The following is a 13,122-nucleotide window of genomic DNA, read 5'->3' on the forward strand; positions in this document are numbered from 1 at the left end:
GGAGAGCCAGTGTTCGTCAGAAATGCAATGCCGCCGCCGCCGCCGCCCATCCGTCCTTCCCCAAGACCCCCGAGATCCAATCCTTGTGACCGCCCAACCCGATCCGGGCCAAAACCAATGAAGTCAAGCTTTGAATGTAAGGAATCTGGTATCTGCGATGCATTGCCGAATAACCTGCCCATGGTAGCAGTCGGCAATCTGTATTCGAAAGCAAATTCTTTGCCGTTGAGACCCCATGATTAAAGGAGAACCGTTCTTCCTTGAATGGTGAAAATAATGATGACAATGAAAATGCCCTGTCCAATCGAGAAAGACCCATCGCATACCATTGTTGTCGTTGTTGATGTTGTTGTCGTGGTGGCCAAGACACACAAACTATAGAGCGAAACCTGGGTGAGGTGCATCCAAGAGAGGAGAGAAAAGGGGCAGTGTGAGTCTAATGGCGATGATTGAGACCTATTTCCCCCTACCAACCAACCAACCAACCGAGCCGGACCAAGAGACCATTTCTCAAGGCCACCGTTTTGTCCTACTCGTGAAAGTCCTTTTTTTGTTTTTCGGGTCCCAATGATGAAGGGTAAAAGAAAAGTATGTCTGAACTCCAAACTCCTAGTCGCCGGTCTGATGCAATCTTAAGCCGTTAATCCGTAGTACCTGAGTCGTGAAAGGCGCGTGCCTCGTTGTATTCGTGAAGGAAAATATGCGGTTTGTGGGTGAGTAGCCGCCAATTAGAGTGTAGTGAGATGGTGTGTAAAGTGTCCGATGAGTGTTTGCTCTCATCAGGTTTAAAATACTGGCTTCTAGAGGTATGCCTGTAATGAGTTGTGATGTGTAGGCCCAGGGAAATATCAGTTTCGTCCAGACTGCTCCGAGTGGTCGGAGTCGTTGTGAGCACTGTGAATCGACTCTGCGTCGGAGCTGTTGGAGGAGCTGGATGAGTCTTCTCCTGTGGTGTTCGCCTTAGAGTTATTTCCTGAGCTGCCGGGTAGGATGGTCGACGAGTCAAGACTAGTGTAACCGTCCGAGTGTCCATCCGTCTGCTTCTTGGAGACAATATTCGCCTTTCTAAGGAGTTTCTGTGCCTTCTTACTTGCAGCACGGGCCTTCTCTGCGGCACGTTCTGCTTGCACTTGTCTCTCCCACATCGAAGCGTACCGTCCGTTGGCGTTAACTAGCTCCTCATGGGTGCCCTTCTCGGCGATGGTGCCATTGTTGAGAACGATGATCTGGTCAGCATGCGTGATGGTGGACAAGCGGTGCCTTTTCCCATATGTTAGTAACGTCGACCTCCGTTGTCTTGAGAAAACAAACAGAAATAAAGACTTACGCAATAATGAGCAGTGTACGGCCTTGGCCCAGATGCCCAAGCCTGTCCTGAATCTGCTGCTCTGTGTGCGCGTCAAGGGCCGAAGTGGCTTCGTCTAACATGATGATTTTAGGATTCTTGAGAATTGTCCGCGCAATCGCAACTCGCTGCCTTTCGCCGCCGCTAAGCTTCAGGCCACGCTCGCCGACCTTTGTGTTGTATTGGTCGGGGAATGACATGATCCGATCGTGGATGCTGGCGGCTCGACAGGCCTCGTATATATCCTCATCGGTAGCGGCTTGGTTGGCGTATCTGAGGTTGTACATCAGGGTGTCGTTGAACATCGTAGTATCCTGGGGGACGACTCCAATGAAGCGTCTGACCGAATCAATAGTTAGGTCCTTTACATCCTGGCCGTCGATCTCGATGCTGCCGGAACTCGTGTTGTAGTATCGGAACATAAGTCGGAAGACGGTTGACTTGCCACCGCCAGACTCGCCTACAAATGCGGTTGTGGTGCCAGGCTTGCATTCGAAATCAAGATCCTTGAGAGCCGTATTCTTCGGGTCGTAGTTGAATGCGACTTTGTTCCATCGAATGTTGCCATTGCACTCCTTCAAAGGCCTGGCTCCGGGCGCATCAACCACTGTGGGCGTAACCTTGAACAGTTCCAAGAGACGCTCGCCCGAGATCATGGCCTGCTGTATGGTACGGTAGAACGACCCGAAGATGTTCAGAGGTGCCTGCAGTTGGTTGAGAAACGTCATGAGCGTCAGGAACCTGCCAACGTCCATTCCTCCGTTGGTCACTTGGTATGCGCCGAAGACCATGACTACACTGAACCCAAGGATGAAAACACAGGCCTGGATGACGTTCATCCTGTTCACGCCCCAAGTCACCTGCTTTTCAGCATCTTGGTAGGCCTCAATGGCGTTTCGATAACGACGAAACTCCCACTGCTCGGCGTTGAAATATTTGACCGTTTCGTAGCTAGTGATCGAGTCATTCTTCACAGCCTCTTCCTCCCTGTCGGCGTTGGACATGATTCTTCGCTGGTCTGCCCTAGTCTGTGCCATACGGATTGTAAGAAACAAATACCAGAATGTCAGGCAGCTGACAATGGCTCCGTAGGTTGCATCAAAGTAATAGCAAAAGAAGCCAACGGCGAGGAACAGATCAATTATCATGGGAAGCACTGAGAATGTCGCCTGCTCGAGGAAGGAATTGATCGACGCGCCCTTGTTGAGGGCAGACAGAACCTCGCCAGTTCGCTTTCCGAGGTGGAAATCCAGGCTGAGGGAGTGGACATGCTCAAAGGCTGCTGACGTCAACGCTCTATATGAGTTCTGTGAAATTGGTACCCATAAGATAGCGCGGAACGCGTCCAGAAGCATTCCTGAGCCTTGCATCAGCCGGAGGAAGATGAGGAGTCCCAGAACAGCCCAAGGAGCTTGGTCGAGGGACAGCTTCCGAGTAAGCCAACCGACAACGATCGGGACAAAAACGTTGACAGCACGTTGTGCAAGGAGGAGCACAACACAGATGGAGAAGAGGAACTGTAGGTATGCCGATCCCCTGGGCCACTGGTACTCGAAGAAAACCTGGTAGCTTCGAACGTATTCCCACCAAGTCTTGTGAGGAGCCTTATCGGGTCGATAGAAGCCAGGTTCTTTGTAATCTTTGGTCACAGTGGTGCCCTCGGCTGTGCCATTAGTGTTGCCGGTAGTGCTTCCATTACGCGAACTGCGAATTGATCGGCCATTCGTATCCCGCCCATTTTGGCTGCTGTACGACGTCCGGTGACCGTTGAGCAAGGGGGTGGTTTCCTCGGCACGCTGAGAAGTATTTCGTTCTTCGAACTTGTCTTCCTCCGGCCGGGACTTCTGAACCCAAGCGGCGGTATATATGCCAACAAGACCCATCATCAACACGAGGCGCACAACGTAGACGACGAGGTCCGTTAAATCCCACTTCGAAATCTGTGCCTCTGGTTGAGACGACTGAGTATATTTTGGGTCCATGACCTTGAGGAAGGTGCAGACGCAAATAATGAACTCGCCGATAAGTCCAAGGGTCCATGTGATGAAGTGAGATATCGTGGGGCTTTCGTGCCATTCGATGAGCGTGGTAAGGAGGTAGAGGTATAGGTTTGGTGATCCGATCAAATAGACCTGTTTTTTTCCTGTTAGCCTGTGAGGGTGTCGGGGTGGGGGAGAGCGCTGAGAGTGGCGTACGATCATGGACTGCGATTCATTTCCTTTGGAGCCGTCCTCCAACTCCTCCATGACATGGCTGAAGTGAGCAATGGCATTGGATACGAAGGTTAGAAACACGGCAGCGGAAATCCAGGTGAGCCACGTTCTAGATGTTGGGGATAGAACGGGTCCATATCGTATGCGGTCGGCGTCGGCCTCGCCACGACGCTTCTTCTTCCTGGTCGCGGGCAGCCGTTTACCGCCTGGTCCCTGAGAATCGGCTTGCACCTCGGGATCTTCTTCTTTCCTTGCCGTTACTATGCTGTATGTCGCGGCTGAGCCAACGAAGACCACCAGCAACACCAACGGATAGTATAGCAACGTCTCCTCGAGTAGGAAACAGGAGAAGGGGGCGCCGGGGTCGCAGACGGTCGAGTTATTGCTGCTGTTTTCAAGCCGCATCGGCAGCGGTGGCTTCTCGACACCTGCCATGGTGTGGGCTCTGAAGAGGAAGGAAATCAGATGTCAGAAATAACAATACAAGGCAAAGCAGCCCCCCTGCGCGGGAGAGGGAAAGAAGGGAGGAAAGAAGGAAAGAACAAAACGCAGGAGACTCACAATTCGTGATCCGGGGGAAGTAAGTTATGGAACCCTCACACCATTGCCAAAATGCCACTTGCACGTAGACGCAGCTGGCGTCGTTCCCGTGGCGAGTTGGAGGCCCGGTACCTCTGTACGTCGTAGAGAAAGTGGGAGACGCAGCCAGACACGAGATCTCGTTTCGGGACCAAGATGTTGGAGCAAGACACCAATGACTGGAGACCCGAGTGGCCTGGCAGGCGATTACCCGCCCGTCTAAAAGGTTCTGGGTCGTCTGGGTGCAGGTGGTGCCGGGGGGGAGGTAGGGGTCGAGCGCGCTGAGACCGGGGGGTGTCGTGCAAAGCGTGCGTTCCCAAAGGCTCGTGGTGCCGGGGGTGCAGGTCGAACCCACAAGGACCACAGGGCGGTACAGAGGAGCCCTGTACAGTTGGAGGAGTGGTGGGGTCGGCTGACTTGCTCAGTGGCGAAAAGCCACTCCGAATCCCCCTGGCAGTCGAGTCAAGACTTGTCAGATACTCGGCGGCCGAGGGCTGGTGGGGCGGGATTTGGTGAGGTGGGCTTGAATGCGAAGCGGAAGCAGGCTGTGCCCCGATCTGATGAGGCAAGACAGGCGCGGCCCTTGGAGTGAGCCTGTGGAAGTTGGATAATTGGGCGGGACTTGGCTTGGTGTTGGTAAGAGAGTGAGACCTTGAACGGAGGGAACCAAGGAATAGAAGCTTGTGACCGGGAAGAACAACGAGGGCCCTCGGGTTCGGAGAGGGAAATGGATGGAGCGTGACGTTAGGTATCCGTAGGGTGGACGAGACAGCGACAGCTACCTGCCGACAGCCGGGGTTAGTTAGTATTAGGTTCGCTGTTGTCCTTTATTTTTTTTTTCTTTTCCCTTTTTCCCGGGTTCTGCCTCTGGAACGACCGGCGGAAACTTCTTAAGCGCTTCCGGTAAGAAGGGGTAAAGGGAAAGACATGGATCTTAAAAGTGCGTAGGGTAAGAGAGAGCGGGAAAAAAAATTAATTGGAATAAAAGAATAACACAAAACATGTAGTGGAAGGATGGGATGGTGAATGGTGGTATTTGGAGGGAAAGAAGGAGGGGGGGAAGGGATAGGAAGGGGAAAGCAGGTACCAAGTACTCTGTACAGAGCACCTGCCACACTTTGAGGTCGGAGACAGGCACGGATCGCCAAAAACAGTAAGTGCCACAGGCCTACTGCCACATGTAGCTGCAGGCAGGCAGTTTGTGTAAGGCAAGGAGGAAGGCAGGTTGGGTAGTAGTGGAGGCAAGTGAGGTCCAGGCAAGTACTTACGTCGAATTGGCAAGTCGAGGTCTTCGCACACGTCAGTGTCGGGCTCGTTGGTTGTTAGGATGCGTGAGCCTGTGATGGTAGCAGCCACAGGCACGAACACAGAGAGTATCGCGACTGTAGTGCTGTTGTAGTAGGCAGTAGTGGGTAGGCGGTGCCGGTGTGGTCCCCTTTAGTTGCAAGGCAGCGAGTGGCTGGTATTGACCCGGTGCAAGGTCGTTGCCGAGCAAGGTGAGGTGCTGCCGGGTAGTTCAGGTGAACGAGGAAACGAACGGGAATCTGAAATCCACCCTCAGCGTGGATGTGGGGATCTGACCCGGTTGGTTTGCGTGAGCGGAGCGTTGGCTGGGACCGGGGCTAGTGTCTTGCTGTTGTCGCTGATGGTGATGCTGCCAGGTTGTCCGGGAGGTACCTACTGACGCAAGGTATGTAAAGGTTGGTTAGGCGAAGAGGGTCGTTTACTCGAGGTGCAAGTCGGTTGTACCCTATGTGAACTGAGGAAGTGCTGCAGCTCCAAGGCCGAGTGTCACAGAGGGAGGGAGGGTCTGGACTCGGTTGATGGATGGGAACAGGTCCTCGCCAAGGGTCCTGATGTGCGCCCTTGTTAGTGCCGGGGCTACTCATGCATATGATATTGCTCGTAGGGAAGGCACGGAACATGGAGATGGAGCTTGGGATGGGGATGGGGATGCGGACGGGGGATGGAGATGAACTGGGCCCCCAAATGGAAGCGATGCCCAGGGGAAAACAATAAAAAGCAACACACACGCGCAAGGTAAAAGAGAAGGTTAAATGTCGAGGGCGGTTGATTGATTACAAGCCTCCAAATAGTAAATAAATAACACGAGAGGAAGAAGAAGAAAATTAGGAAGAAGAGCGCCAGGCGTAGCCGAGGGTCCAGTGACAATTACAGTACGAAGATTGGAGACAAGAGCGGAGGAAAGTGGTGGCATTAAAGATGCCGGCCGATGTTGGCAAAGACAGCTAAACTGTGTGGTGGTAACATGAGATTTGAGATGCTCGCGTTTTGGATCCCGTTGCAAGTAGTAGCCACAGGCGATGCCAGTCAATGCTTGTCAGGTGCTGTTGATGGTGGTCCTTGACCGTCATGTCACCAACAACCCGTGGTATCAAGGACCAGAATAGCGCATCTCATCTCCTTCTTACCTTTCTGTCACAAGCAAAGCGGAGCGGGGCGGGAAAACAGGTTGGGATGAGGGATCTGAGTCCCGAGACCACACACACCTCCAGCTTTACCTTAGTTTTTTGCGTTAAGAGGGCTAGCTGCCTGTATGGAGCGAACACCCGACCTCCACTGAGTCGCCGGGGAGGTATCTGCAGCTTCCTCGAGGTGAAGTATGCCCCGGAGAGCGCTGCAGCTGACGGGAGGGACGAGGGGAGCTAACAAGAACGACCGAGGTCATCTAGATCTCGATGGGCGAGGACATGGCCACAGCATCCCCAAGGAAGGACGGGAATAAGATGAAGAAGAACGATGGTGAGGGATATTGAGAAACACGGAGGATCCTGACGGGGCACCTACCTAATAAGATCGGAAGGGGGGAATTAAAAATCGAATAAAAAGAACCAAATATTGTAACCTCCAATATCCCATCGACCCTTGTTGCTTGCAAGTCTGAATAGAGGCAAGTGCAGATGCAGATAGAGGTAGGGTCTTGCTGGCCAGTGAGGATGAGACCTGCTCTTAAACTTTTTCCTGGGCTTCGACTTGGGGCCTACCCTGACTGCGACAGGAAGGGATTGCTGCTTCTCTTTCTGCCTCTGCCTCTGCCTCTGTTTCTGCTTCTACGTCTACTTCTACTTCCGCTTCCGCTTCATGCCAGCCCAGTTGTTTCCGGATTGCTTCCGATGCGTGTTTGCCCTGCTGTCGTGGTTGGTAGTGCTGATTGCGCGTTGCTGCGCATGGTTGTTGTCGTTGCCGTGCCGCTACAGGCCCTTTCCCTTCTGGCTTGGAAGCACAGTTCGGGGATGGAGGAACGGGAAAGGGGAACAAGACGCCCCTTCCCCCCCCCATGACGACTCTTGACCGACTCTTGCCCACCTTGAGGCAAGGTACTTCGGGTCGTCCGTCCCGTCGACTTTTTCTTTCATGAACGCTCCGAGGATTCTGTCCCTCCTCCAGCTTTTGTTGCCAGATAAAAATCCCTCTCTAAACCACTAGGACCCGTCCGTGATGGTCTCGGTCAAAGGCTGGCTTGAAGCCAGCTACCAGACGGACTGTCGCTTCGCCTCGACTAACTCATCGGCTAGCACCATTTCTGACGCCCAGCGGTTCCTTCAACACTCTAGCTGCCCAGTCGACTCGCCGTGTTCTTTGTGCGGGAATGCTTCTTGCCTCGTCGACCCCGCTCGTGTCGATAGATCGATCCGCCCATCCAAGACGTCAGAGATTGCAAACACGAAGAAAAAAATGTTTCAAGAATGTACACTTTATTGCCTAAGACGCCCATCGAGGCCTGGTTGAGCTAATTGTCGGCGACGTATCATTACAATGACAACGGGCGAGCGGTCATCCAGGAGCGGTCCTCGGCCGAGATGCTCTCTGACAACTAACACAAACCCGCCTGCTTGTCAGCCACGGCTACCAGCAATATCAGTACAAAGTAGGCAAGATGCAGCTTCCCATCCGCCGCTTCGCGATTGTTGGATGCAACCTCCTTTCTCTTTTCGGACCCGGCTTCAAGCCCGTATCCGTCGTCAGCAGCCGTCAAGGATGTTGCGCAGATTGTCGAGCAATCGCTGACCTCGCTGACCTCGCTGACCTCGTCGTCACCTCAATTTCCGAGACCCCCCTGACATTGCGTGCACCTCTGCCGTCACTGCTTGCAATGTAGTCGTGGTTGATATCAGCCCGCGTTTCTTGGGGTGGTCAGAATCTCGGCCAAACGGCTTGCATCCAGGCCCTTCTCACCGCTCGACCTTGACCACCAACTGCGTTAGCAGAGGAGGGCACAGTGACTACAGCCGCAGCTTGCATGCATGCATGCACACACCAGACCAGCAGCGTGCCTACCTAGGAACATGGGAACATTCAGTAGTACAGCAGGTCCAGGACCGGCAACCACCACCTCGCAGACAGGCCGGACTACCCCTGCAACTCGGGCGGCTTGGATCGCTCTGGATGTGGTGGAGTTGCCGTTGTTCTTTGGTTGAAGTATGAACGCTTTGCGGCACTGGATGGGACACCGACTCCGGGATTGGTCGATGCTCTGCAGCAGTCTCTGGAACCAAAAGTGACCGTGAGTGGATGAGTGGGTTTGGCATGTACACCACGTTCCCAACGAGAACCAATTCGAGCCCGCTTATTAGTCGTGATAGACAAAGGACGGCCCAACTGGTGCGGGAAAATGTCAAGGATTCTCTGGTTTTGACTCCTTCCGTTTGTCTATCCAACTGCGTCGCACGTCCTATAGGCGATGTCGATGGACTCAAAGATCAACCGATTACCTCGGATGGCTTTGCTCGTGGCCCGATGCTCGTGCCACACGCGCTCAAGGTGCACCTCGCCCCTTCTCCCGCCGCGCTAGCGGGCACCGATTGCAGGGCCGTTGGGGATTGGAGATCCTCGCTTTTCTATTTTGCCTATTCGCTGCGGCCGAGTCTGAGTTATTACATGTCAACTGCCCAGTGACGCGACGGATACCTCACAGGTACACACCTGAGGCAGTCTCCCCCCCCTGATCCCCGGCAGCCAGGAACCAACCCGTAAACTGCGCAGGCCGCATTTCAGCTTGCTGAATACGTAGCCATATGTAGGGTTCGGTATGCTTTGCCTGCCTAGGCCGGCTCTGCTTGCCAGCCGCGAGGAAGAGATTGGTGACGGATCTGCAACGCCAGCATTGGGACACGCCCTTCGTTGTTGGTTGCAGCTGTCGCAGACCATTCGGTTGGGAAGCCGCCGACGCTTTTAATAGCTGTTTCACGTCTACCATCCGACATTTACGGTAGCTCAAAGTACGTGGGACGCGCAATATCCCGTCTGGTGAGACAAGCTGCGCCGTTGCATCGACCTGTTTTGAGCAATGCTCACATTGACTTGCACCCACAGTTGCGTCTCACGCATCTTTTAGTTGTCGAAGTCCTGATTCGGAACCGATGAAGCGCCATATATCATCTTGCACGGGTCGGTGAGAGGGATGCGGTTTGCCGAGCTGTAGCCCCGACGCCATTTACAGCTGGGGGGCTAGTCTGTAATAATCGGGCTCCTTGCTTATTTTCTCTCTCGTATTCTCGTACAATGCGCATGCTCAACGCACGACGCAATATGAATGGATTTTGGCCTCTCGTCAGCCGCAATATTGGTCTCTTCCGCTTACTGCCGGCCTCGCCATTCACCATGCTTCCATCGCTGGTCTTCGAGTTACATCATTCGATCTACGTGTCAAACGCAGGCAGAGACTCGTGCGCAGTGCATGTCGGCAGGTTTGTTTGTAATTGAGAGATTGCATCATGTCTGTAGGGCAATACACCATGAAAAGGCGGAGGTCAGCCCATTGAATGTCCGCCAGCATTCCACGGCGGGTCAAGGAGGGCCGAGTTAGGTACGGATGCAGCCAGCCCTCTCACCGGCTGCCATGACCATGCTTAACCGCAAAACGGAAACCCGTCCGAATCATCGCCGGCACTTTCTGCAGGTGTCTAGACCACGCTTTGACACCTCCGACAAGGGTGTATGCCGGAACCCACTCAAGGCTCTCTTCCGCCAATGATGGCAATCCCCAACACATCATCTCCTGGCTGCATGGTAACGAGACTTTTCTGGCCCACTGCCTTCCTCCACGTTGTCAAGATTGTTGTCATCGACGAGGCCTAGATCTTTCTGTGTTGTACAGAGAGGCCCGGTGTGCCATTCTGCGGGCTTATGACGTTGAGTTGGGGCATGCAATTGTTTGGTGTCACAAGGCTGAGACGTCATTTCAACACAGCATATGCACCCCATATGCAAAGTTGCCTTGTTTAGGGCCTGGGGAAGCATGGCTCGTGGGGGAGGGCAACTGGAAGTGGGACTTCCCAGCACACCAAAAGTGCCGTTGATCCCCCACATCGTGACAGTGTCACCTTGAGCCTCAAAAGTGACGACGATGCTATCTTAACTACCACTCAGTACGGCCACGAGCTCCCGGTTTATATCGAAGACTGAATACACGTATCTAAACCTCACCCTTTTCAACTTAAAGTCTCCGGTTCTTTCGGCAGTGAACGACGACTATTGTATCTGGGCAAACCTATGGCCCCTCCTTTCCATCACATGACATCGGACACTTCGGAGCGGGCTATCTGCATCATAATAGCCCGGATGGACTCGGTCACCAATCAGGTTGGGCGAGATCGCTGTGCAACGTTGAATCTCACAGTCTAGGCCCTCACAATCATCCAAGCCGTGTTACCTGTAATCGGCAGCCCTCCATGGCATGGCGCGGCCCCTGTAGTTGCCCTCGACACTCCATACCACATGGCTTCGGCAATAGAAGAGATAAGCAAGGATCCCGCCGTCTGGCACGCAAATATTGGGAGCATAGTCTTACTTGTTTCAGTGACTGAGTTTCCATATGCTGATTTACACTTTGGTATCGAAACACTTGTCGTTTTTGTGTTTTCTTGTCGGTAATGACTAGGCGAGGCCGTATTGTAAGGGGAAATATTGGAGGTAAGGTACCGCGTCGGTTCGTCCTCCGATAACCTGCAATAAAGAGTCGGTTTACCTCGGGATAGTCGGCTTTAGGAATTGTGTTCCACCAACTCATCGGAGGGGGTGGTGTTACCTGTTCGAGGGCATGGGTACACGGCATGGGATGAACACGAGAGGGCATAAAAGCGATCGTGGGCCTCTAGCAAGGGCGCACATGTGGCATGAAGTATATGCGGGAAGTGAGCCTGACGATGGTCTGAGTCAGATCTGAGAGTTGTGTCCATAAATTGCCAACCACCGCCGTTGGTGGCTGCTCCCCACACAGGACGGTTGGTCATGACAACTTGTGGGCTGAGACCGTTGCAACTCTGGAACTCTGAATTCACGCGGACCGTTTGACGAAATGCTTGAGAAAGATGTGTTCCCTTGGCTAGGCGTCAACGTCATTATCAGTCCCGGCTGACACGTCTTACTGCAGAACATTGATGTATGGCGCAGAAAGAAGCAATGCCATGTCTCAGATGGGTATTGGACTGGGCATCACCGCCTCTTTTTTTTTTCTCTTTTTTTTTTTTCGCGCTGGCCTGGTTTTCTTGTTTATAGGTCATATCTCGTTTGCGGCGGTCTCTACTGCGCGGCTATCTACCATGCCTTTAATTTCAAGATGAAGCTGCAGACGGATCGTCTCTTGCAGGAGTGTGCTGCAGTTGCCAAGGGGCCTGGGCCTGGAGATCAGGACGACTTTTCACTCTGATCCTATTAGCCGCAGAGAGGTCATATGAGAATGGAATGCGGGGTAGACTCAACCCAAGGTGCGGCTCGGGGTCATTGAACTTCCAAAGGGGGGCGGGGAGGCGACTTAGAAGCCTGGCTAGAAGTTCAGTCCAACGGGAAGATGCCCGGTGCTCTGCTCTGCGCCGCGGCACCAATGGTTGCACCAAGAAGCCTCCAGAACACTATCCCGTCCAGTCAAGTGCAATGCATAGCTCTGGCCCTCATCGATTAAGTCTCCAGACCTGGCCAATGGCAATGGCACAGATAATTGTAAGTCCTTTACGCAGGTATGGATGAAGGCAATGAGAAGACCAACCGAACACCTCCGGAACTGCGCCAAGCCAGGCTTGCACCCTCCGAGAGAACAGCCTCGACTTCTGGCTGCGATGTCTCGACTTGGTTCCGACTGCCAGCATTATTGTGCTAACAGATTCTTGGGTCGCGAGATCGGCAACTCGGTAAAGGCCCACCAGTCACACGGCATATGTGCCACGCCCGGCAACTTTTCACGCAGACCGACAACGCCGAAGTAAGCTGTCATAAACAAGAACCGCCCTCGCGGTTCCGGGATGAGGTCCTGATCATCGCCCACAAGACTGGTAGATGGGGTTTCTCTCGCTGCCGTAACTGGGTGCACCTTTCAAATGCGGCCAAGCAGAACGTTGGAGGGGTAGGGGGGCTGGCTGTCCGGGAGTACAACAGTCCAGTCACCGAATCACACGAGACCCTGCAGCATGCGGTGCTTATCCTTCCCATAGGAAGAACGGCTGATTGGGGATCGGAGGGAAGAAAAGAAGCGCCTCCCGTGAACTGGGCGCGCGTCCATCGCACAAGGGGAAAAAACAAGAAAGAATAAAAAAAGACAACAGGTTGCGTTCCACCTGCATGTTATAGACCCCCGCCTGCATCCGGCTAGTTGCCCGAGATGGAGGTGTTGAGTGGTCCCGCGGTACGGTACCGGCCGGGGGTCGTCGGCTCTTGGAGCTTGGGGTGTTTAATCGACCTGCATGAGGATAGTAGCGGTGAAAGGGTCGGTGTACTACAGCCTTCTTGTTTTTTTCTCTCTCCCTTGCTGGGGTGTGGGAAACGGGGCCCGCTTGCTCTTATCGCGCAGGACCATAACTCCAAGGAAGAGAGCAGGACGAAGTCGACACTACACTAACTGCTGTAGTTTACCCCGGAAAACTTTCCGCAAGGATTATAAACCAAAAATCGCTGCGCGTATGTATGTATGATGCGGCCAAGCGTAGTACACACGGGACCCAGAAAGAACCCTCACCAGATGAAGCATTGGCC

The 13,122-nt window shown here is 53.6% G+C and overlaps 1 protein-coding gene across 1 annotated transcript; it reads right to left on the reverse strand.

The window, feature by feature from the left end:
• Positions 1-848: 848 nt before the first annotated feature.
• Positions 849-3,993, reverse strand: EsH8_IV_000479 (uncharacterized protein; the record flags this gene model as incomplete). The annotated part of the gene is made up of 3 exons (XM_083265369.1): positions 849-1,260; positions 1,328-3,477; positions 3,541-3,993. 3 exons carry the CDS (start codon positions 3,991-3,993, stop codon positions 849-851), a joined length of 3,015 nt encoding a protein of 1,004 aa, XP_083124264.1.
• Positions 3,994-13,122: the final 9,129 nt, after the last annotated feature.

This window comes from Colletotrichum jinshuiense, chromosome 4 (genome assembly GCF_051148585.1).
Source record: "Colletotrichum jinshuiense chromosome 4, complete sequence".
NCBI classification, from domain to species: Eukaryota; Fungi; Ascomycota; class Sordariomycetes; order Glomerellales; family Glomerellaceae; genus Colletotrichum; species Colletotrichum jinshuiense.